The sequence below is a fragment of the Podarcis pityusensis genome (assembly GCF_964106645.2).
Source record: "Podarcis pityusensis genome assembly, chromosome: W".
NCBI classification, from domain to species: domain Eukaryota; kingdom Metazoa; phylum Chordata; class Lepidosauria; order Squamata; family Lacertidae; genus Podarcis; species Podarcis pityusensis.
The window spans coordinates 33194118-33220473 of record NC_138045.1 but is presented as its reverse complement, the minus strand read 5'-3'; the positions used below and the strand labels follow the sequence as shown (position 1 = coordinate 33220473).

The 26356-nt window shown below is 45.9% G+C and overlaps 1 protein-coding gene across 1 annotated transcript in view; it reads left to right on the top strand.

Moving 5' to 3' along the window:
• Nucleotides 1-5128: 5128 nt before the first annotated feature.
• LOC308467688 (inositol polyphosphate 5-phosphatase OCRL-like) overlaps nucleotides 5129-26356 on the top strand; it is a gene marked incomplete at both ends in the record, with an annotated part of 85237 nt that continues 64009 nt past the window's right edge. The window contains 8 exon segments of the mRNA XM_080989405.1: nucleotides 5129-5382; nucleotides 9853-10021; nucleotides 13987-14055; nucleotides 14059-14061; nucleotides 14065-14088; nucleotides 14460-14519; nucleotides 15258-15374; nucleotides 15509-15696. Coding sequence (XP_080845531.1) covers nucleotides 5129-5382; nucleotides 9853-10021; nucleotides 13987-14055; nucleotides 14059-14061; nucleotides 14065-14088; nucleotides 14460-14519; nucleotides 15258-15374; nucleotides 15509-15696 — 884 coding nt within the window.

The window sequence follows — 26356 nt, the reverse complement described above, 5'->3', positions numbered from 1 at the left end:
GGTCTTCTGCCCTCGAAGTACAGAACTTCTGCTGTTGCTCTCTCAGAAACTGTGCCCAGGTGGGATGTTTCGTTTTTCGTAGCTGCTTCATCCCTGAGGAAGTTGGAGGTGACGCAACTCCTGCATCTCTGACGTGGGAAGGTTTGGAGGTATAACAAATTCCACCCTTCTTCCTTGGCTCCGTGGAAAGAAGGCATCTTTACATTTTGCGCGCATTTCACAGGCCAGGAGCTAAGCACCCCTTCCTGAGGGGGAGAAGAGGCCCAGAAAAGATGAGCCCTTCCCAGCCCAAAGGCGTTCCCCTGAGATTCAGCTTCCGGGCTATGGCTAACCAGGTTAGGAGCAGGAATATTGGGAGCAGGAAGGAACTGATGTCATCTGCCAGAGCAGCTGGCTAATTGAAGGGAATGAGGTGATAACAAGGCTTTCAAATCTGAACTCGTGTTTGCGGCTGATTAGGATAGAGGGAGGTGGAGAACAAGGGCAATTGGAAGCAGACTCTGGGTAGTTTGTTCCTTTTCTTTGTTCGGGTTCCTATGTCACACCGGCAGTTTAAATGGCAACACTCCTTTGCAAGATTGTCCGCCTTTTTAATTGTTTGTTATGGAAAATCAATAAAATGATAAGTTGCCCCTGCCAAAGGGTTGCATGACATCAGGCTGAAGACTTTTTGTTAAAGTTCAGGTGTGCTAAAAGTTGAACCTATGCTGGTGTGTGTGTGTCCGTCCGTCTGTCCATGTGGCCGCTGTGTATTCAACATTCCACCCACTCCAAAGAATCCTAAGAACCTTAGTTTTCCTTTCACAGTGCTATGATTCCCAGCACCCTTAACAAACCATTGTTCCCAGGACTTTTTGGGTGTGGGTGGGAGGAGATGTGCTTTACATGTGCGGTGTGCAGGCATCTCTCAGCACATGTGTGTGGGGATTCAAGACTAACTCTTATGCTTTTCTTCCTTAGACCAGCTTGACGTTGAACGAGAGGTTCTCTGGGTTGAGGAACACACGCCATTTCACAGCGAAGCAGAACACGGGCCGAATGGTCACTCTGCCATTGCATTCAGTGAAGTCAGATTGGCTTTGCAAAGGAGCTTGCCCTGAACCCAGTTGGCTGCCTGCCTCTGGCTGGCTGGTGGCTGGGCATCACCAAAACACAAAGAGACAGCCCCATGCAACCTCACACCCAAAGATTTCTGCCCAGGTGCTTGGATGGTTCCAGCCAAGATGGCGTCGTTAGTGGAAGCATTGACTTGAGCTCCGCAGCAGTTGTGCGGATTTTTATTAGTTTTTATTAGTTTTATCAGTTTTTATTCAGCTTTTATCAGCCTCAGTATTTTATCTACAACATTTGGCAGCTGCTCTTTAACTAATATATTCACAAGGCTTGAGTTAAAAGCTCAAGTTAAAAGTCTTAGAAAAAGGAAGAGGGGGAGGAAAAACGCCGAGAAACAAGGAGCAGCTGAAACTGAAGGCAAGTTCTGCTTCATTTTATCCCCTGGCACAAGCCCTATTACTTTGCTGCAGTAAACCATTCTGATTTATTAGTCATTTATAACTTCTTTGAGGGTGACGAGGGTACTGGAGACAGCCTCGGTATTTCTGCTCGCAAATATAAGGGGGAAGGCACCACAGGACAGAAGTGTTAAAAGCCCTAAAGCTGAGAACTAAAGACGGAAAAGGGAGTAGAAACCCTAGAGGCCCACCGAGATAAGGGACAAGCATGAAACCTTGCTTGTAAAACAACCCTCCCCACCTTTCGAAGGTGGGAAACTGGAAGATAAACATAATCCATCTTGTGATTGAGCCAAGTGAAGTCAAAAAAAACCCAGGACTAAGAGATTCCAGCAAACTGCTCCCAATTACCTTTTTCCACGCTCAACATGGTCCTTACAAGAAAGAACTATATGGACCTGGGATTTGCACCAATATCACCTCAGGGGGAGTGGGAGTCCCGAAGGAAGCAAAGTAAAATCACCAATTACTTCCCCCATAGAGAAGGGAGTGGGAATCCACAGCACGAGAGCACTCCAAAAGAAATTGCCCCTACTGTGCTGGATTGGTCAATACAACGCAAAGACTTACAAACTGAGCATGAAAGACCAAATTATTCCATGAGCTGGGCGCAGGAACTGGTCCTAGCTGAGAATGCCTTGATGACCAATTCCCCCAACCCCAATGACCTCGAGCACCAAAAATCAACTCAGAATCTCAGGGAAAACCAGCAAGACCCTCAGCCCACAGCGAATGCGAACAGTATAGAAGAGAGGGGTGACCAGTTACACGATCAAATAGATCAGATACGCACAGACCTCTACAATATAAAAAACTTTTTAGCAGTAACAAATGGCCTACTCCTGACGCTTGTGGAGAATTTCAAACAAGCAAAAAGAGCCACAGATCAGTTCCTGGACTCAGATGCTAGAATCCACATACCACCCAAAAAGAACTCATGTAAAAGAAAACCGGAACCCAAGACGAATAAATCTAAAAATCATCAAAAATTTTAAGCCGTCTAGAAAAACCCAACACATTAGTAAAAAACAGTGGCAGAAACTCTTCAACTTATTATCATCACCTCCTATATCCACAAAAAAAATCAAAGCTCAAGGCACCAAAGAGATCGACAAGGGAGACTCGCCAAAGACCAAACCCCTCCCCATATGTGAAAATAATTCCCCAAGTACATTCAAAGAGATAAGCCCCCCCACGGCTGTTCTCCCCCTGTGTTCGCCCAGCCTGACAAAAGCAACCAAACTACAGCTGGATGCTCCTGTCTTGAATCCACCTAGGACCCCTGTAGCAACTGCAAACAGAAGTAAGTCGGGGATCTCCAATATAGACGGGAACCCGCGGGAACTCCAAGCCCCCAGTAGAAAGAAAGAATGGATCCTGGTCCTAAGCCCGGAAAAGATGGTATTCGCGAACTATCCAAAACCACTGGGTCCTCGCACAGGGACAGACCGCGTGAGGCACCTGCTGACTATTATAAACAACATTCTACCTGGGGCAGTTAAAGCAACCAACATAGATAGTATAGACTACCTATATCAAGATGGACATTCAGTCCGAGCCCTGATCACTTTCACAGATCATAATCTGGTCAACTTCATCTTTAGAACAAGAAATCTATTTTTAAAGAAAGGAATAGATTTATTAAGAATCTTTGAAAACAGAGCCCCGCTAACCTCCCTACTGGCGGCCAAGGGGGAAGGGAGACCAAGAACAGAGGAACAAAACGATGGAGTGCACATGCAACAAAACCAGCAAAACCAGAGCCCAGTGCACCAGCAGGAAAACATAGCCCCTATTGAGACTCAACTTCATTTGAACGACAGAGAGGACTCTTTCTCCATAGAAGAACATGCCCTAATAAATCGGTTCTGGTCACTGCAGATGCCAGCCCAAAAGGAAATCTTGGTTAGACTGGACACCCTGAGAAGCAGATTGACCAAAAAGGAGGCCCATGTTGAGACTACGGAAGGCTCACACACACGGCCTATATCCCCCAAGTGCCTAGTGGACAAGAGGACGGTGGGTGGCGCCTTTAAACGTGTAGATTCGGAAGACCAATCGCAGCCCCCGCTGGTGTATGGTAAGGCAAAACTAAAACAGACTGTCACATCTCCGAGTACTTGGTTCAACTATCTAAAACTCTCCCCAAATGAAATAGCTACTCCCCCAAGTCCAAACCACTCCCTTAAGTCCCCAAGAGCTATGGATAATCATTCGCTTATGCAGCAGATGCCTATTGACAAACTTAATGGGAGTGTTTTTTTAGATGTAATGGGGTCACTGGACACCGTGGACCCAACAAATCTACACCATGGAGGGACAGAGAATTAAAGCTGCTGTCCTGGAACATTGCAGGATGGCACGCTAAGAAAAACAATCAACAACTTGCAATGTTTCTTAAGCGATTCGATATCATCCTCCTGCAGGAGACCTGGCACAGCGACCCCATTTTGTTCAATGGGTATTCTTGTCACTCCCTATTTGCTACTCCATCTGTGAGGGGAGGTAGGGCTAGTGGAGGTTTAGCCAGTCTTATCTCCACAGAGCTTGAACATTCCTTAAAAGCCCTCCCAAACTGCAATTCACTAGCCACGGCAGTCCTACTCAAATCTAAGAGAGATGCACTGGTAGTGGTCAATGTCTATCTGCCCCCCTGCCAAAAAAAATCTATAGTGAAAGCTAACTGGGCAGAGTTAGAGGCATTCCTAGAGTCCATAGAATCTTCCCACCCTTCTACACTGATTATAATCGGGGGGGGGGGGGGGGGGTTCAACGCCGGTATGGGAATTGATGATAACAATCTTTACAGCCAATATAATCAGATTCAGGACCCTGAAAGTACAACCGAAGCAGGCGTTTCACGAGTTTCTAAAGACAAGAAATGCAACTTCTCGGGGCTATGTCTAGCCCAGGTCGCAAAAAGAAGGGAGCTGATGATATTAAACGGTAGTAAGGAAGAGGATCGCCCAGGGGAGTATACCCATTTTTCAAAGATGGGAGGAAGTGTGATAGACTATATTCTGATATCAAGATTCGCCTATAACTCTGTGTCGAAGTTTCAAGTGGGACATAACACCGAAAGCGACCACCTTCCACTAATTTTAGCGCTCAATGGCCCATCATTTAACAAACCCACGGCTAACCTTTACTACACCCCCATCGTTAATCTGGGATCACCGGCCCCCAGAAGAATTAAATGGACCCCCATGCTCAATACAGAGCTAACTCATCTCCTCCATTCGGAAGACGTGAAGACCATCTACTCAGCCATTGTATCAGCTAATACCGGGGGAAAGGCCATGGACTCGTTTAACGAGTTATTAGTAAGACTAAAGACCTTCCTAACAACTGAGATACTTAATTCTGCTACAAAGCGGGCAATGGATCAAGAGAGATGGTTTGATTTGGAGTGTAGACAAGCAAGGAAACGCCTGAGATCAACCTATCGGAATTACAGAAACACCGGAGCACCCTCGCTATTTATGGCTTATATCTATTTAAGACTAAACTACAAACAGCTATTAAAGGTAAAAAAACAAAAAGCTGAGAGACTGGCCTGGTGTAACTTAGTGAAGGCCTCGAATGAGAAAGACTCAACCTCCTTCTGGCGTACCATTATGGGCCTCCTGGGCCAGGAGCGGATTGGCCCCACATGTACTGTAGAACCCCAGGAGTGGATGAAATATTTTCAAACCCTCTTCTATGACGACAAAGCTCAGCACAATGATCCAAGTGCCTACTCCGAGAACTTACCATATTGGCCTCCTGTCTCCATAGAGGAGGTGGGGAAACTAATTGCCCAACTGAAAAACAACAAAGCCCCGGGCATAGACCACATTCCAGCAGAGCTCATGAAGAACAATATCAGTTGGTGGGTGCCTATAATGGCATCAATATTTACATACATTGATTCAACAGGCATAATCCCTGGTTGCTGGACAGAGGCAGTAATCATCCCAATCTACAAAAAGGGTCCTATGGCAGATCCAGCGAGCTATAGACCCATTAGCCTCCTTACTATCCCCAGCAAATTGTATGCCAAACACCTCCACATCAAACTAATTGACTGGATGGAAACTGAGGCAGTTCTGGCAGAGGAGCAAGCCGGCTTCAGACAGGGCAGAACAACAATAGACCATTGCTTCGTATTAGCACACCTCATTGACAAATACGTCAATAAAACACGTGGGATTCTATACGCAGCATTTATTGACCTGAAGGCGGCCTTTGACTCGATCTCACGAGTCAAACTTTGGGCTAAACTCAATGCTACCAACATTGACAAAAGATTACTATTCTTGATAAAAAGCCTATATAAAGACTCCAAGTTATATGTAAGAACCTCAGTAAATGGGCAACTAATTGGCCCTGTACCAGCCACCAAAGGAGTCAAGCAGGGCTGTATTTTAGCCCCGGCCTTATTCAACTTATATATAAATGACATGGTCAAATACCTAACATCCCCGGAGCTTCATGCCCCCAAACTGGCCGAAAAATCAATTTCAGCGCTTCTCTATGCGGACGACGCGGTTCTCTTATCACGAACTAAAGTAGGCCTCAAAAGGCTACTAAGAGAATTCTCAGCCTACTGCAGGAGAGATCAACTGGTGGTTAATCACCAAAAAACCAAAGTCATGGTCTTCGCTAGGAGACACAGACATCACAGATGGGAGATGGACAATCAGCCAATAGAACAGGTCAAAATTTTCAAATACCTCGGAGTAGTTTTCCAGTCAACAGGGACCTGGGAGGCCCATCATAAATATGCTAGGGAAAAAGCATCTCAAAGCGCCAAAATACTGTCTCGCTTTTATTTTACGAAGGGGGGCAGACATATTCCAGCAGCTCTGGAGGTCTTTCAAGCAAAACCCTTGGCGCAATTACTCTACGGGGCCCAAATCTGGACGGGAAAGCATTGCCGCACACTTGAAACAGTCCAGTCTAAATTCTTAAGACAGATTCTAGCCGTTCCACCATGCGCGCCAAATGCAGCCCTGCGGCTGGAGACTGGCCTCCTCTCCGTCGAAACCCGAACCTGGTTAAGAACATTCAACTATTGGCTTCGCTTAAATTTAAACCCATCCGGACTACTACCTCTAGTAGCACGAGATGCTCATAGAAGTCGGTGGTCCAAAGTAGTGCATCAAAAACTACTTACGTGTGGCCTCCAAGCACAGCATCTCCTGAAAATGGGTCTCCCCAAGGCAAAAACCATTATCAACCAGCGCATGAAGGATATTGAGCAGCAGAATAATCTGGCCTATATTAAGAAATTTAGTGCTTGGTACGCTTATCTGCCCCCCTCCCACTTTGATTTTCGGGCACCTTATTTGTCTACCTTAACCATTCCAAAACTCAGACGGGCCTTTACACTGGCCAGACTAAATATGTTACCCTCAGCTGTTCTTGAAGGTAAATATCAAAAAATTTCATTCGAGAACCGGCTCTGCCCCTGTGGAGCTGGCTACGTAGAGACTGTGTCACACGTTCTCCTGTCTTGTTCCCTATATAAAGATCTCAGGGACGATACCATCACGCCGCTCCTATCTGCCATACCGGGCTGCTCTTGTGAAGCCAAATTGTTCTCACTCCTAGCCGACCAGAACAGCTCGACAACAGAGAAGGTTGCCAAATTTATCGAGAGAGCAATGAGACTAAGAGCTGCTATCTGAATGACATCAGTGTCGTCACCCGGATTCCTCGCCTAGGATCTTATCATTATTATCATTATGTTTTATTATTAGTATTTTATTACCTCTGCCAAGTTTTAAGTACTGAGATTATTTTAATAGGTCATAAGATTTTATGGTAACTATATTTGTAATGTATTTTTGTCTGTGTTCATCCTTTGATGCTATGTCTATTGATTGATTGATTTCTGCCTATGCTTCAGACATGCAGCCCTAAGAGCAGCTCTGACTCCCACTCTAGGCCCATCTGCCCCAGACTTCCTCCTGATGTAGGCTACAGGATCTGGGAAGTCTGATCCAGCTTTGAGATGTGGTTCCATATGGCTGTTAGTACTGTTGTGTTTTTGCCAGAGAGCCACATGGTAAGGAAGATCTCCAAGCACGCTTCCTAGGGGGTCCTCATTAATCCTCAGATGTGCCCACAAAGGCATGATCCAGCACCCTCATGCCACAGCTGCCTCTGACGTGACCCTCCCTCCAGTAAGAGGCATGCCTCACAGCTGAGTGCCTGGTTGTTTGTGTAGCGCGGGGGCAGGGAATCTTTTGGGCTCCCAGATATTGCCAGATCCAATGGCCTTTTGCCTCAGCCAGCATGGCCGACGGTCAGGGGTGCTGGAATCCAACAACATCTAGAGGGCCACAGAATTCCCCATCCCTATCTAGTGAATTTGAGGTTCTTGGTTTCTCTCCCTCTGCTCTCTTTTGCCTGGAAAAGCACTTTGGCAGATTCCTTTGGAGGATTTGGGTGTGACAAGCTGTTAGCATCACACTGAATAAAACAACTTTGAGAAGCTGAAACACCGGGCTGTTTTCTTTTCTAATAAAAATATTCACTGTGCAGTTCACGGGCACAAAACACAATGTTGATATTGTCCAGGAAATGTGGTTTCAGTTGGAGGGCATGGGTTGCGTGAGAGCATGTTGTGTGGGATAACCAGTCTCATATAACCAACATGCTTCAGTCTAATTAGTGCATGAAGGGGTTAACATCATAGAGTAAGCTGTCCTGCCATCTTAGCCATGTCTCTTCCCCGTACCTTGGGAGTGAGTTCTGATCTATTCTGGTATTCACTTCTTCAGTGTTTAATGTACTGTAGGTTTTTCCTGATTTTATGGTTTTATCTTTCTGTAAACAGCTTTGATGTTTCTTACCATCTGGTAGTGTATAAATTTTATGAAATAAATAAATAATTTTGAATAAATAAATAAATAGGAAGATGTAAAACCACAACCTCCGAAATGAAAGCTACTGTCCCTCCAGACGGATGTTTTTGCGTGGAGGGGGGCCGTATTCTGCAATGTGCTATCGATGCAATAATAGTGCAGCTTTCTAATGGACTGTCCACGCAAACATCATTCTGCTTTCTCAGTTGCTCTGCAATGCTTCACCAGGGTTACCACATCATGGCCACCTGGGGTGAGCTCCTGTGTTGTAGCTCAGCAAAAGCAGGACAAAATTCCTCTAGTATGGCTCACAGTGAGGGCTGCTGAGAGTTGGGAGAGATCTCGGAGGCCAAATAGTTTGCTTTTCTGCTCAGTACAGGGGATCTTGCAAGCTCTTCACCCCTGACTGGCCGAATATGCCCATCTCTCATCCATGCAGCTCTACAGCGTGCCTGGATGATGACTCAGATGGAGCTGGGCACACAATTCCTGAAGGATTTCGGCATGATAGACTACAGCAGGCATAGGCAAACTCAGCCCTCCAGATGTTTTTGGCCTACAACTCCCATCATCCCTAGCTAACAGGACCAGTGGTCAGGGATGATGGGAATTGTAGTCCCAAAACAGCCGGGTGCCAAGTTTGCCTGTGCCTGGACTACAGCCCACTACGGCACTATTACTTCAGTCAGTGACTTGTTGCAGACTTTTTTGTTCTGTGATGCGTCCAGTGCTACTATATTATTATCAGCCAAAGGGGCCCTCTTGAGCTATAAAGTGCAACTTAAGTGGGACAACTCCCCCCCCCCCCATAACATTTACGTGGATTTAGGGGAGTGCAACTGGTTTGGTCACACTGGTGTGAAGCCTTGCGGGCCCCACAGGGGACACCACAACTATGATGTTGAATGGACGTTGAGAGGTGTGGGGGCACTGAATTTTGGCATCGTACAGGGCTCCCCTGGAATTTGAGACGCCATGGTTCACCAGTGAAGAACATTTGTGGTATGAACAAGGTACCTGGTTTCAGCTGGAAGTTAGGGGGCACTGGTTGGAAGGGTCGGAGTATGTCTGTCCCGAAAGCTTTGCAGGCACGAACAGTACTGAATACAGTCTTGCATATAACTGCCCTCCTACTATCATGAATAGAAACAATCATGAATCGACAAAAACGGGCATCTGGAAGGAACCACTATGCCAACAGGATGTCAGACTGAATGGGCCTTGGCCTGACCCAGCAAAGCTCTTCAAATGCGCTTATGTTCCCCTGACTTTGGGGACGCCTTGCAGGAGTCTCACCCGTCTCATGGCTAGTCTTCTAGTGTGGACCAGTTCTACAAGCTCTCCCCCTAAAGCAGGTGCACCATCCAGAACATGCTGGCGCTGTACCTGAAGAAGAAAGCGAACACAGACCAGGAGGCAGGGACTTCTAGGGGAAGCGAGGCCTTCATGTGGGAAGCCTTGACTCCTCACGTGCTCCACGGGATCAGCTTTGACCCCACCACCCAGTCTTCTGCTGCAGCAGATGAGGATGGGCATTCCTCCCCTTTCAACCATCTGGCGGAGTCACTCTTCCACCTGGCCCAGAACAGGAGGCTCCTTCCCAACACGCAGAATGCCTTGCACGTGATCAATGGGCCTGTGATCACTGTGACACAGGCAGGGCCGGATTTATGTATAGGCTAAGTAGGCTGAAGCCTAGGGCCTCTAGATCTAGGGGGCCTCGCCAGCCTGCCTGCTCCCCAGCGCCACAGACAGTCTTCCCTCTCCCAAAATTGCAAACCCAAGACTTCATGCGAGGGCAGGGCAACTGGCAGAAAGATATTTCTAAGTTTGTCTGGAATGGGAAAAAGCCTAGAATAAAAAACAAAATACTTATAGATACTAAAGATAGAGGAGGCTTCTCCCTTCCAGACCTAAAATTGCATTATGAAGCAGCTTGCATCATGTGGATTCGGGACTGGATTAAATTAGAGAGAGATGAAATAATAGATTTTGAAGGACATGATAATAGATTTGGTTGGCATTCATATTTATGGTATGGGAAAGATAAAAAAACACACACAAAGGTTTTCATAATCATATAATAAGAAAAACACTTATAAAAGTGTGGAATAAACATAAAGATTTTTTAGAACCCAAAACTCCATGGTGGCTTTCACCGGTTGAAGAATTAGCATTAAAACCTCTTAATAAGAGAGGAAATTGGCTGACGTACAGAGAATTATCGTATTTTTCGCTCCATAGGACGCACTTTTTCCCCTCCAAAAATGAAGGGGAAATGTGTGTGCGTCCTATGGAGCGAATGCAGGCTTTCGCAGAAGCCTGGAGAGCGAGAGGCATCGGTGCGCACCGACCCCTCTCGCTCTCCAGGCTTCAGGAAGCTATCCGCAAGCCTTGCAAGCCCGGTGGGAGTTCCCGCGGGCTCACAAGGCTTGCAGGCAGCAGCCTGCAGCCCCGGCGAGTGTCCGCAAGCCTTGCGCGCCCGGCAGGAGGTCCCGCCGAGCGCGCGAGGCTTGGGGCAGCACCTGTCGCCCGAAGCACGGGGAGCCCTCCGGAGGGCTCCCCGTGCTTCGGGCGAGTGTCCGCAAGCCTTGCGCGCCCTGCAGGAGGTCCCGCCGAGCGCGCGAGGCTTGGGGCAGCAGCCTGTCGCCCGAAGCACGGGGAGCCCTCCGGAGGGCTCCCCGTGCTTCGGGCGAGTGTCTGCAAGCCTTGCGCGCCCGGCAGGAGGTCCCGCCGAGCGCGCGAGGCTTGGGGCAGCAGCCTGTCGCCCGAAGCACGGGGAGCCCTCCGGAGGGCTCCCCGTGCTTCGGGCGAGTGTCTGCAAGCCTTGCGCGCCCGGCAGGAGGTCCCGCCGAGCACGCGAGGCTTCGGGCGGCAGCTTGTCGCCCGAAGCACGGGGAGCCCTCCGGAGGGCTCCCCGTGCTTCGGGCGAGTGTCCGCAAGCCTCGCGCGCCCGGCAGGAGGTCCCGCCGAGCGCGCGAGGCTTGGGGCAGCAGCCTGTCGCCCGAAGCACGGGGAGCCCTCCGGAGGGCTCCCCGTGCTTCGGGGGAGTGTCTGCAAGCCTTGCGCACCCGGCAGGAGGTCCCGCCGAGTGCGCGAGGCTTGGGGCGGCAGCCTGTCGCCCGAAGCACAGGGAGCCCTCCGGAGGGCTCCCCGTGCTTTAGGCGAGTGTCTGCAAGCCTCGCGCGCCCGGTGGGAGGTCCCGCCGAGCGCGCGAGGCTTCGGGCGGTAGCCTGCAGCCCGAAGCAAGCGAGGCTTGGGGCGGCAGCCGCGGCAGGGGGGGGGAATAATTTTTTTTATTCATTTCCCCCCCAAAAAAAACGAGGTGCGTCCTATGGGCCGGTGCACCCTATAGAACGAAAAATACGGTATTAATAGAGGCGGGAAAAGGGTTAAAGCTGAAAGAATGAGGAACTAAAGGTTACCATAATAAAGGACAAAGGTGGAAAGAACCCAACAGAAGCAGAAGATGTGAAGAAGAGGTGGCAAGAATACACAGAGGAATTATACCAGAAAGATATGGATGTCTCATACACCCCAGGTAGTGTGGTTGCTGACCTTGAGCCTGACATCCTGGAGAGCAAAGTCAAATGGGCCTTAGAAAGCACTGCTAATAACAAGGCCAGTGGAAGTGATGATATTCCAGCTGAACTATTAAATTTTGTTAAAGATGATGCTGTTAAGGTGCTACACGCAATATGCCAGCAAGTTTGGAAAACTCAGCAGTGGCCAGAGGATTGGAGAAGACCAGTCTACCTCCTTTAGAGGAAAAGGCCTTGAGGGGAGGACCTGTTGCCTCCACAATCCTTCCTAAACGTGCATAAGCTGAGAGGCAATTGTCCAACAAATGTGGTGCTGTGGGGAGGCAGGAACATTTTCCTGCAGTTAAGTATTTTCTAAGTTCCTTTCCCGAAACTTCCCCAAACGGTTCTGAAGCCTCTCTAACCTCAGAAGTCTTTTCTTCTCTCAGGAATTCTGGGATTCGAGGATAACTTCATGGAGAAGGAAAGAAACCTGCAGAATCAGCAAATGAGTGCCCGCTGGGAGCCTCCACCCCCACCGCTGCCACCAAGCAGGCTGTAAGTTGCCTTAGAGGTGTACTGTGCCCTCCCGCCTCCTTGGTTTTAAGGACTACTTGAGTTCTGTTCTCATCTCCCTTAGGCGTATCCATGACAAGGAGAGCATGAGCAAGAAGCAACCCCAAGTGACCCACACTATGCACAAGCTCTTTGTGCCTTCCACACATACGCAGTCCGGACAGAGAGAGGGACTCATCAAGCACGTCCTCGCCAAGAGAGAGAAGGAATATGTCAACACCTAGAATTTCAGGTCAGATCATGCAAAAGTGCAAACACCATGCAAACACCAGTGGAACCTGTATCATAGTTGGGGTTGGAGAAAGCGACATCTACATGACAGCTTTATTGTTGGGTGCCAGGCAAAGTCTGTCCTGTTCACTCAGGCCACATGGGTGGGTAATTTAAAGTATTAGTTGTGGTGGGCAATTTTCCTTGGTGCCACATACTGAACCGTGGCTTCATATTATGAGCAGGACAGCAGCCTCTCCTCCAGGTTTGCACACTTCTCCCCCACCCCAAGCCTATTTGGAAGCTTCCACTTGTATTTTAAATTAACCACAGTTTGGTGTGTCCAGATCCTATGGTGGTTAATTTTACCAGCTTTGTAAACCCATGATTGGAAGTTGGCTTGTTTCAATGAGCCATGGTTCAAATTAAGCAGTTTGTGCAGCTTCAGACATTGTGACAAGATGCAGTTAATCCAAAACTGAAGCAAAACCTTTGGAACTCCTCCTAAAAGCTGTGCTGGAGGACAGGGAGGTGTGACCCCCCCCCCCAAAAAAAAACTTGGTGTGGGTCATCCTTATAATGCTAAGCTTACTACTTCAGACAAAGTTTTTGCTTTGGTTATTTCCTCGTACCGTTAGTAGTACCCAGTGGCCATTTGTTTTTAATGTCTGCTTTTATGATATGTTTATCAGTATGTGGTTAGCAGCTTCAGATCTTACTGTTTTACAGAGGCTGTTTAGCTTGCTCTTTTTACCCCTTTACTAGACAGGCTGTATTTCTGTGCTGTTTTCAGAGTGGGAAATGCCCATTCCTTCATGGCCAGCATGGAAACACAGAATGCTAGCCATTTAGGAGGTTTGCAAAGCGGACAAGGGTGTTACAGGGTAATCTTCTAGCAAACAAGCTTGGCACAGCAGATCTGAGAGGTGGTTTTCTGCTCCCTGAAAGCCAGCCTGGAAACCAGGTTGCCAGGTGAAGGAAGAATGGAGAGATCAACCAACTCACTTGCCTTCAAAGAATTTCTGGTTGCCTGTGGCTACTGGGATAGTGCTTAAATATCAGGCTGGCTGACACATCTTAAAAAAATACAAGGAAAAAGCTTTTTTTCTTTCATTAGCAAAGCTCATTTGGGGCCCAGAATAGCTAAGTTGAGGAAGAAGTGGCTGGTATTACTTGTTTGTTCTTGGTCCTGATCTTGCCTGCCCTTGTAATCCTACCTGCCACACACTCCTGTTGTCTTTGCATATTTAACCAGCACATCTGTTCAGATTGGAGTCCTATTCCTGCAGTTCCACATCCTTCTCTTCCTTGCAGGATTTTCGTGGGGACATGGAATGTGAATGGGCAGTCTCCAGACAGTGGATTGGAACCTTGGCTGAACTGTGACCCTGAACCCCCAGATATCTACTGCATTGGGTGAGCAGACATAATAGCTTTTCAGAGAGCCCTCTCTCAGAGTCTTTGTTTCCACACAGCTACTTTGTAAACTGAGGTCCTGTTGTGTGAAGACTTTCGCTTTCAACTTGGAACAAAATAGGAGAATCCTGAGGATTTGTATCTTTTAGCCAGGAAGCAACGTTCTGCCATAATGAATGTGGCAGTGCCATCCTTTCACCCTGTGGGCAGTGGATTACAGCAGCATCAAAGATAGCCAGAGGCCTAGGAGGCTCTGGGGGAAGGATGGCCTCAGTGCTAGGGATGTGTATTGTGTCTGATGGCACTTTGGCATTAGGTTCCAGGAGCTGGACCTGAGCACAGAGGCTTTCTTCTACTTGGACTCGACAAAGGAGCAAGAGTGGCTGACAGCTGTGGAAAAGGCTTTGCATTCCAAATCCAAGTACAAGAAAGTAAGTCCAACCCCACCCATTTCTTCAGCAGCCAGACAGCTGTCAGGAGCTGGAGTGAGGAGGAGGAGGAGGAGGAGGAGGAACAGGTCAGCAATAAAAAACACCTGGTGTCAGTGGTGTTTTATTCAAAAGAAGCCAAAATTCTTTATTCAAAGAAATCAAAACCGTGCAGGCTTAGTGATCACAGAAACCTTTCCCAACAGCTCTTGCCCCAGTGAGGTAGTTGTGAAGGCTGAAGGTTGCTACCCTCCCACCACTCTCTTAAGTCTCCACCTCCCCCTGGGCCTTCCCAAGCAACCTGAGACTCTGACACCTTGACTGTCTTTGCTCCATCCTCTTAATTTCTCTGTGTTCTGGGAGACCAGCAGGGAGGGGAGCTGATCGCAGCAGGATGGGGAGACCCCCTGGCTTCTTCAGCAGCCTGCCTGATCTCTGCCTCTTGACCCCCGCCTCCAGCCTCCACTTCTGCCTCTGATTCTGGACTGCTGTTTGCCACAGAATCTTCCTGCCCTCTTGCCTCTTCAGTTTCCAACACCTCCTCTTGCTCACAGTCTGCTCCCTCTTCTCCCTCTGACAACTCAGCGTCATCGTCCCCCCACCAGTTCCCTGGCTCTGAGCCTTCTTCCCTTGGGGGATCCCCACTTGGTGCCACCTACCACTCCTATCTGCATCCAGCCAGCCCATGACAGCAAGCAATGAACAAAACTGGTAGACATCCCAGTACCTTGCATCTTCTAGGTGCAGCTGGTGCGTCTAGTCGGAATGATGTTGCTCATCTTTGTCAAGAAGGACCAGCTCAGCCGCATCAAGGAAGTGATGAGGGAGACAGTGGGCACAGGCATCATGGGGAAGATGGTGAGTAGACCCTGACAGCGGAATTCCCTACGTCTATCTTTCTATCTGTCTATATGTTTTTATAATCTCTGCCAACCAGTTTCCCCCTCTTTCCTGCTTGCTCGCTAACAGCCATCTTTGCTCCGCCCCTGCAGGGTAACAAGGGGTGTGTGGCTGTGAGGTTTGTCTTCAACAATACCAGCTTCTGCATTGTCAATTCCCACCTTGCTGCCCACGTGGAAGACTTCAAGCGCCGAAACCAGAATTACAAGGATATCTGTGCCCAGATGAGCTTCCTGCCCCCTGACCAGGGTCTGCTGCAGCTGACAATCATGAAACACGAGTGCATTTCGAGGGCTTGGAGGGAGAGAGCCTTGGCTGATGTAACTTGTTGGTCTCCGCTATCTGGAGAAGCAAATTGAGTCATGTTTCTGTAACTTTCCTGCCTGTGTGTAGCTCAAGGGTAGGCAGCATAGTGCTCTCCAAATGTTGATAGACCAAAATTCCCATAATTGTTAAGAATTGGCCTTGCTGACGGGCTCATGAGAGTTCCACTTCAGCAACACCAGAAGGGTGCAGTGTCAGCAATCCCTGCTGCTGCAGCTGCACCACTAAGGTTTCTACTAGAGCAGCCAGAAGTGCCCAGCATTGTAGGCTCCTGCTTCATTCAGGGCAGACAGATACTAAACATCTGTGGAAGCGAGTGCTGGGCTTCATTCATTAATTCATTAATTGTGGGGATTTCTTCCCCAAAGTGGCTTATTTAAAATAATAATCAGAAATGCACCTCAAGATAATTTAAAGCATCTAAACAGTACCTTAATAGCAGCAGATCTAAAGAGAGCAACATAAACCTAGTGACAGAGATGTATTAGATTAGATTATAGCAAATGTGGGCAACTTCTCCAGTGATCGGGGTGGGGCAGGGGGGTGGGAGTTGCAATTTGTTAAGGGGAGTAATGCAAAAGCAGAGCAGCCATTTTGCATGGAGAAGGTTCCAGGCTCAGTCACCAGTGTGTGCAGATAGGGCTGGGAATGATCTCTGCCTGAAAGCTGCTGCCAGTCCATGTAGTCAGTCCTGAGCTTGATGGGTCAATGGTCTGCCTCAATATAAGGTAGCTTCCTATGTTCCTGTGTACTACAGCAGTTTTTGGAGGGCAACAAGCACCCTAACCATGAATTAAAGAACCATGGGAAATTTTAAAAGTGTTTGCTGAAAGGACATCAAAGCAGGGGCCAGGTGAACCTCTTTGGGAATATTATTCTAAAAGGTAGGGTGCCATTACTGAAAAGGCCCTGTCATACATGAAAGAGCAGGTGTTCCCTGGGAAGGGGTTTCCCCTGCTAAAGATTCTAGTCAGTGGAGAGGCAGTGCAAAAATAAGTGGGCCTTCTTCTGGTACCCTTTTCCCAAACCTTGAAACACTTTAAAGGCCAAATGGAATACTCTGAATTGGGCCTGGAACCAGTTCAAGAGCCAGTGTAGTTCACAGAGCACTAGCCTAATATGATCATACTCTGAAAGTAATTTATTGCTCAGAGAGATAACAGTCCGGCGGGATTTCCTCGCTGCGCCAGGCCTTCAAAGGCATTCCAAAGCTCTGAGCAAAAGCAGAGTCTAGCAGTGGTCAGAAAATAAGCCTTCTGTCTTCTGTGCGTTGATGTACATAAATCAGGCTCTCACGCAGAGTTACTAAAACTAAAAGCACTTTATAGCAGAAACTATCCATTATCTAGCAGAGTACGGAACATCGTACAAACGTGTCTGTCCCAGACAAAAACAAAAGCAGAATAGAACAAAGGACTGAGACTCTCGGATGTGACGCAGAGTCTCTCCGCCCCCCAGTAGGCAGGACGCACACTCTGAGCTGTTTAACCCTGTAAGCTCAGGTTCTCCTCACACCCCCTCTCGTCCTGCACTACTGGGGGCAAGCAAGTATCACCACTTACCCCAACTCCAAACCACCACAGAACTCCCCATGATGCTGGAAGCTCAATGGTTTAGTAAAACCATCAGCCAAGTTATCGTGACTGGCACAATATTTCAGCCGTATCAAACCTGACTGAACACTTTGACATACATTCTGGAAAAGTATGTGTCGATGCTTGGTTCTGGCCTTAAACTGCCCAGATTCTGCTAGCTTCAGACAGGGTTGATTGTCTTCCCAAACAGTGATGGGCAAGCTACAATCCCCACAGATCTCTTGCACCAAGCATGTATAGAACTCCAGTTCCCGGCACAAATCTGACAGTGTGCTGAACTCAGCCTCAGTAGAGAACAGCGCAACGAGACTTTGCTTCCAGGACTGACCGTCAGTTGGTTTAGACACCACCTTATACCGTAAACCAACTGACCGACAAACATATCTACATGCCTCTAGCTACCATCCCAAACATACCAAACAGTCCATTGTATATAGCCAGGCACTACGTTACAGCCGCATCTGTTCCAATTCTACAGACAGAGACTCTCACCTAAGAGATCTACAGCAAACCTTTTCAGAACTAAAATACCCAGCAGATGAAGTTAGACAACAGATCAACAGAGCCAGACTTATACCCAGAGAGAACTTGCTGCAAGACAGACCCAAAAAAGAAAATAACAGAACACCTCTAGTCATCACATACAGCCCCCAAGTTAAAACAGTACAACGCATCATCAGAGATCTACAACCTCTCCTGGACAATGACAGTTCTCTTTCTCAAGCTCTGGGAGGAAGACCTTTCATTGCCTACAGACAGCCACCCAATCTTAAACAACTCCTAACCCACAATAATACTACAACCAGACTTAACACGGACACTGGCACCAGAGCCTGCAATAAACCCAGATGCCAACTTTGCTGCCACATACACCCGGACAACACCATTACTGGCCCCAACAACATCACACATACCATCTCGGGACTATTCAATTGCTCATCATCTAACATTGTGTATGGCATCAAATGCCAACAGTGTCCTTCAGCTCTCTATATTGGACAAACAGGCCAAACCTTACGCCAAAGAATAAATGGACATAAATCTGACATCAAGAATCACAAAACAGAGAAACCAGTAGGAGAACACTTCAATCTCCCAGGACATTCTATACAAGATCTCAAAGTAGCTGTTTTACTACAAAGGAATTTCAGAAATAGACTGGAAAGAGAAGCTGCTGAATTGCAACTCATTACCAAACTTAAAACCATGGAGAGACCTGGTTTGAACAAAGACATTGGATTCTTATCCCATTATACATGACTAAGCCATTTCTCACCTTCTCACCCCTTGCCTTTTCCTGTAAGACCTATTACAGTCGTTAAGAGTCGTCAGCAGGCTCATCTCAGCTATCTGCCAATCTCCCATTCCCACCACCCTTCTGAGTAATACCCCTCCCCACCTTCTCACTATATAGAAGGATCTGGCAACTTCTGTTTCAGTGTATCTGAAGAAGCGTGCTTGCACACGAAAGCTCATACCAAGAACTAACTCAGTTGGTCTTAAAGGTGCTACTGGAAGGATTTTTTTTATTTTGACCATTTCCTGTGACTCTCTTGACCCTTTAAGGTACAGGCAGCTGTCAGCAAGACTCTTCCTGAAACCTAGCTTCTCTAAAGCTTCATTCAGGCACAAGTTCCAATTCCTGGCCGATTGTTTCAAACCGTAAAGTGACTTGTGAAGTCTCCATACAGTACCTTGCTCATTGCCCTCAGACCCTGGAGGAGGAAGCATGTACAGATCCTCTTGGAGGTCTGAGTTCAAGTAGGCTACATCCACATCAAAGTGATGCACCAGCAAACCTCTTTGTGCAGCAATGGCTAAGAACATGCGCAGAGTTTCACTTCTGGAAGTAGGAGCATATACCTCAGTATAATACAGCCCCTTCCGCTGCGTGAACTCTCTGGCTACTAGCCTAGCCTTGTACTGTGGTTCTCCAGTTGCTGTGGGTTTAAGACGGTAAACCCAGCGGCTACTCACGGCCTGTTTGCCCGCTGGCAACTTCGTGAGGGAGAACACACCTAGAGACTCCATTGAGCTCATCTTCTTTTGCATCGCCTCATGCCATTTCCTGGCTTCTTCCTGAGGCAGTTTCTGAACATCCTCAAAACTCTCAGGTTCACACTGTGCCATACCAACCCACACACTAGTGACTGCAAACCTGTCTGGAGGTTTCACTTTCGTTGCCCAAGTTGAACGGCGCAACCCAACTTCAGATACCCCCTCTGACCCACTAGGGCCAGCCAGAACGTCCTTGGCATCAGAGAGCTCCCCCTCTGACTTGCTGCACCGTCTGGACTTCTCAGCTGACCTTATGGGAGAAGAAGGAGCACTGCTGTGTTCAAGCTTCACAGCCTTAGGAGAAGTTCTCCCCTCTACCTGATCTGGGTCTGGACTCTGTGCCTCAACAGAAGGTTCAACCTCTTCCTCTTCTTCATCAGCAGAGTCAAGCAGACTCTCTGAAAGAATATCAGGGTTCCCATGCGTACGTGTCCACCCATTCTGCTCACAGAATTCAGCACTGTTGCTGAGCAGAATTCTGGACTGATTCCCTGATGGATAAGCAAATCTCCACCCCTTGGTCCCTGGCTCATACCCACAGAAAATCATCTTTTGGGACCTAGGGCTACCCTTTCTGCGTTTGGCCTTTGGTATGAGGACCCAAGCCTCACAGCCCAAAACACAGAAGAAATGCACCTTGGGCTTCTTGCCGTGCAGCAGAAAATAGGGTGTGTCCCCTTACCACTGAATTAAACGACCTGTTCAAGGTAAAATTGGCCGTCCGCCAAGACTCCCCCCAAAAGCGCTGTGGGAGCCCAGCATCAAACAGCAACGCTGCGGACATCTCCTGCAGCGTTCTGTTCCAGCGTTCTGCAACGCCATTCTGCTGGGGACTGTATGGAGCTGTCAACCTGTGTTGAATTTCCTTCTGGCGGAAGAAACTTTGCAGCGCAGACCTGGTGAACTCTCCGCCACGGTCGCTCTGAAAGTTTTGCATGCGTGTGGAAAACTGCAGTTCCACTGCCGCAATCCAATTTTTGATTAGCAGCGCAGCCTCACTCTTGTGTTTAAGAGTGAACAGTCAGCCATTCCTCGAAAAATCATCTATCAGCACCAATGCAAATTTGGCCCCGCCCAGACTGGTTACTGACATCGGGCCACACAAATCTGCATGTACTAACTGAAAAGGCCTAGTGGTCATCCTTTCAGACCTTGGGTATGGGCACGTTTTCACCTTTCCGTGCTTACACGCTCTGCACTCAAGAAACTTAGCACAGGATTTCATTTTGCACCCCTCAGTGCATTCTGGGATCTTCTTCACGTAACCCCATGACACGTGCGCCATACGTCTATGCCAGAGATGAGCACATGCATCATGGACTGGAACATTGGCACATTACGCTTGAGCTGCCTCCGTGGCATCTGGACCTGCAAGAGAAGCTTCTAGCACAAACAGCCTATCTTTACATTCCACACTGACTAGTTGTTGCCTATCCCTGGAATTTTTTTATATATATATATAATATTTATTAAGATTTGAAAGGTTACAAAAAGTAAAAAGGAAAAATAAAAAAAAAGCATATTAAGCAAAAACAGAACATCACATCACAATACGGAAAAGAAAAAGAAAAAGAAAAAAATACAATGAATCTTCCCATAACTTATCTTTCATTTACTTATTTCCTTGACCTCCTCACACCTCCCTTTTTTGTATTCTAGTTCAGTTAGCTATTTCAGCAAATCCTTTCCATCTTTTCCAGTTTTTGTCCTATATTTTATCTTAGTATAATGTAACTTTACCTTCCCGCCTTTCACCATTTAACAATCTGTTTTTTCTTAATCCTTTATAGCATTTCTGCTAAAACCACATTACTTCATTCCAACATCCATCTAACATTCCTTAATTTTACAATGTTTCTGTAAATAAACTTTAAATTTCTTCCAAACTTCTTCCACCGACTCTTCTCCCTGGTCTCGGATTCTGCCAGTCATTTCCGCCAATTACATATAGTCCATCACCTTCATCTGCCATTCTTCCCGGGTGGGTAGATCTTGTGTCTTCCAATACTTCGTGATGAGGATTCTTGCTGCTGTTGTGGCATACATAAAGAAAGTTCTATCCTTTTTTAGCACCAATTGGCCAACCACGCCCAGGAGAAAGGACTCTGGTTTCTTCAGGAAGGTATATTTAAATACCTTTTCCATTTCATTATAAATCATCTCCCAGAATGTCTTAATCCTTGGGCACGTCCACCAAAGGTGAAAAAATGTACCTTCAGTCTCTTTACATTTCCAACATTTATTATCGGGCAAGTGATATAGTTTTGCCAGCTTGACTGGTGTCATGTACCACCTGTAGATCATTTTCATTATATTCTCTCTTAAGGCATTACATGCCGTAAACTTCATACCTGTGGTCCATAACTGTTCCCAGTCAGCCATCATAATATTATGTCCTACATCTTGTGCCCATTTAATCATAGTTGATTTCACCGTTTCATCCTGGGTATTCCATTTCAACAGCAAGTTATACATTCTTGACAAGTTCTTAGTTTTGGGATCTAACAGCTCTGTTTCCAGTTTTGATTTTCCCACCTGGAAGCCAATTTTTTTATCCAAATTGTACGCCTCCATTATTTGATAATAATGGAGCCAGTCTTGCACTCTATTTTTTAGTTTTTCAAAACTCTGCAGTTTTAATCTGTCTCCCTCTTGTTCCAAAATTTCCCAATATTTCGGCCAGTTGGCCTCCATATTGAGCTTTTTCTGAGCCTTCGCTTCCATTGGTGACAACCACCTTGGGGTTTTATTTTCTAACAAATCTTTATATCTTATCCAGACATTAAACAGTGCTTTTCTGACAATATGGTTTTTAAACGCTTTATGTGCTTTAACCTTATCATACCACAAATATGCATGCCACCCAAATACGTTGTTAAAACCTTGTAGGTCCAGAACGTCAGTATTTTCAAGAAGCAGCCATTCTCTCAGCCAGCAAAATGCGGCTGATTCATAATAAAGTTTAAAGTGTGGCAGGGCAAATCCACCTCTTTCTTTAGCATCGGTTAATATCTTAAATTTTATTCGAGGCTTCTTGCCCTGCCAGACAAATCTAGAAATATCTCTCTGCCACTTCTTGAAGCAATCCATTTTATCCAAAATTTGCAATGTTTGAAACAAAAACAGCATCCTTGGCAGTACATTCATTTTTATCAGAGCAATTCGGCCTAGCAATGATAACTTCAGATTTGACCATATTTCTAAATCCTTTTTCACTTCCATCCAGCATTTTTCATAGTTATCCTTAAATAAATTCACATTCCTGGCAGTCATATTGACCCCTAGGTATTTCACTTTCTTAACCAATGTTAATCCTGTCTCCTTCTGAAACCTCTCTCTTTCAGTCACTGTTAGATTTTTCTCTAAAACCTTAGTTTTCATCTTGTTCAGCTTAAAACCCGCTACCTGACCAAATTCTTGAATCAGTTTCAGTACTCTTTTGGTACTAGATTCTGGCACCTGTAATGTCAATACCAAATCATCGGCAAATGCTTTCAGTTTGTACTGTTTAGCTCCGACTTGTATACCTTTAACCATTTGGTCCCTCCTAATCATGTTTAAGAGAACCTCCAAGACTGATATAAAAAGCAATGGAGAGATTGGGCAACCTTGTCGTGTTCCTTTCTCTATCTTAAATTCTTCCGTCACTACATTATTCACAATTAATTTAGCCTTTTGTTCTAAGTAAATTGCACCTATATCATTTCCAAAACCTTGACCAACCCCCATCCCCTGTAAATTCTTCTTCATAAAACTCCAGGAAATATTGTCAAAGGCTTTCTCCGCGTCCACAAATATCAAAACTGCTTTAGTATTTATATTCACTTGTAGTTTTTCTAGAATATTAATTATGTTCCTCGTATTGTCAGACAAGTGTCTGCCCGGAAGAAAGCCCGCTTGGTCTTTATGAATTTCTTCTACTAGTACCTTTTTTAATCTTTTAGCCAAAATGTCTGCAAAAATTTTATAATCCACATTAAGCAAAGATATGGGGCGGTAGTTTTTAAGCTGTGTCTTCTCGGACTCTGTTTTCGGTATAAGTGTGATGTATGCTTCCTTCCACGACTCTGGTGCCCTTTTCCCTGCCAATATTTCATTACAAACTTCTTTTAATGGCTGTACTAACCATTCTTTCAGGGATCTATAATATCTTGAGGTCAAACCATCCAGTCCTGGAGATTTGCCCAATCGCATGTTCTGGATGGCCCCTTCTACCTCCTGCTCCGTTATTTTGTAGTTCAACATTAGTTTGTTTTCTTGAGAGATTTTTTGTAGTCCATTTGTTTTCAAAAATCGGTCAATGTCCATTTCTTTCTGCGTCTCCTGTGTATATAATTGTTTAAAGTACCTCTGGAAGCACTTTCTGATCTCCACTGGATTCTGTATATTCTTTCCTTCCACTTCCAAATTTGTAATGGTATTAAGTTTTTGTCTTTTTTCATTTGCCAAGCCAGCAGTTTCCCACATTTGTTTGCTGATTCAAATGTCTTTTGTCTCATCTGTTTAATTTTCCATTCTATTTCCTGGTTCATCATTTTCATATATTGTACTTGATATAACTTTATCTCTTTCAGGATCTCCTGCGACTTTGGTTTCACTCTCAATTTCTTCTCTCCTTCCTTTATTTTCTCCAAAATCCTGTCTTTTTTCTCATTTTGAACTCTCTTCTTAATTGCATTCTGTTGTATCAGAAATCCTCTCATAACCGCTTTACTTGCGTCCCAGATTACTCTTTTTTCAGTAGTGGTGTTCATATTTATCTCAAAATAATCTCTCAAGGTTTTTTGGGCCTTCTTAGTCACTTCTTCGTTCCTAAACAAAGTGTCATTCATCCTCCATCTAAAGGAACCAGTTGGTGCTAGTTTCATTTCCATCTTCACAGCATTATGATCGGAGTAAGTTTTAGGTCAAATTTCCACTTTTCTAATCTTCGGAGCCAACCCTCTAGTTACCCAAATTTGGTCAATTCTTGTCCATGTCATTTTGGCCTCAGAGAAGAAAGTTCCCTCTCTTCCCAAAGGGTTCTTCATTCTCCAGATGTCAACTAAATCCATATTGTCAGTCATATCAAAAAAAGTTTTTGGTAGTCTACCATCCTTGGTGACTACCTTGTTGAATGGTTTCTTTAAATGTAAAGGTTCATCACTGTTCCACCCGATGTGTGTGTCTTTAAGGGGCCAGAGAAAGGGCCAGAGCAAGATAACGAGACCCAGCTTTACAGCTGTGAAACATAGCAGGTGCTGCTGAGTTGTATTGATTAAGCTGTGTTGGCAATTGGGTGTAGTATATAAGGAGCAGCACCTAGCTCTCCCATTACCCTGGGGGACGGGTTGGTGGTTGGGTCTGGTTTGTTGTTGATGTATTTAGTGTATAAGGAGTTTTTGTTTTTGTAATTATAACCTTGTTTAAGCTATTTTTGAGTCCCTTTTTAATGCAAGGTCTCCCCAGCAAGCTCTCTGCAGCGCAACCATACTGCAAATAGCCAACATACCTGTCTCAGTGCCTTGTCCATATTTGTAGACACCACTCCATTCATGTCCCCCATCAAAATCATATTGTAATCCATATAGTCCATCAGAGTCTCATGTAACTTCTTGTAAAATTCCGATTTTCCCTCATTTGGTGCGTAAATGCCTACTATCAAAAATTTCTCTCCTTGTGATTGAATTTCAATTGCAACAAATCTTCCTCGGTCATCTTTAAATATAAATTTCGGTGATAGGCTCTCCTTTACATAAAGGACTACTCCTCTTTGTTTGACTTTATCTGATGAAATAAATTCTTGGCCCAATCTTTTGTTACTCAATATCTTCCTGTGTAGCCTTGTCACATGTGTTTCTTGCAAACAAATCAAGTCCAATTGTTCTTTTTTCAATAAATGAAAGACTCTCCGCCTTTTTTCCGGGGAGTTCAGTCCATTCACATTCCAGCTTAATACTTGCAGTGCCATGATGTAATTACTCTGATTTTCCTTCAACTGCACCCAATGCCTGCTCTTCTTCTGTTGGTAGTGTCGGTGTCACTAGGCGGTCCAGTCCAAAAGGTAGTGTTGCAATGTCCACTATTCCTCTTTTTGGTGATCTTCTGTCCAATGCTCTTTGCTCTAATCCTCTGTCTGGTGATCTTCTGTCCAATGCTCTTGACTCTTTTCCAAGTTCCTTCTGCAGATCTTCCTCGTAGTTATTCAAAAACTTTGCTTTATCTTCTACTGATCTTATTTTTATTTTCCTTCCTTTAAAACTGAAGGATAGGCCTTGGGGAAATTCCCACCTAAAGATGATTTTGTTCCTTCTCAGCAGGGCAACCAAATCTCCGTAATTGGACCTGAGGTCCAAAAGATGTTTCGGGATATCTTTGAATATTTCCACTCTTGATTGTTGTATTACCAAAGTCTTCTGGTAATGCCAACCCAAAATTCTGTCTCTCTCTTCTTTAGATCTGAGGGTAATCAAACAGTCTCTTATTCTGTTCTTCTCTTTCTTCCCCCCTCTTCCCAATCTAAAGGCCCTCACAATTTTAAATTCCTCTTGTTCCAAATCCAGCTCCCAAAATTCTGCAAGTTCCTGCGTGAGAAAGTCTATCAAACTGTCCTTCTCCAGTTCAGGTACAGCTCTGATCCTCAAATTTGTCTGTTTCTCCTTAAGCTCAATCATAGAAAGCGCCACCTTATGGTGCTGAATTTGCCTCTGTAGGTCTGGAACTCTCTCTGTTTCTAATTGTGCTACCTTAAATTCCACAGAAACAACTTTTTCCTTGGCTTCCTCTGCGGTCTGTCGTGTCAAATTAGATTCCTGTATCAGTTTCTCAATGGTTTCTGTGTTAGTATTCACCTTTTGTCCCAAACTATTTATGCTTTCTGTATTTGCATCAATTTTAGTAACTGCAGCATCCACTTTTGCATTTGTGGCATCCACTTTTGCATTTGTAGCATCTACTTTCTTGTTAAGTTGTTCCAATGATTCA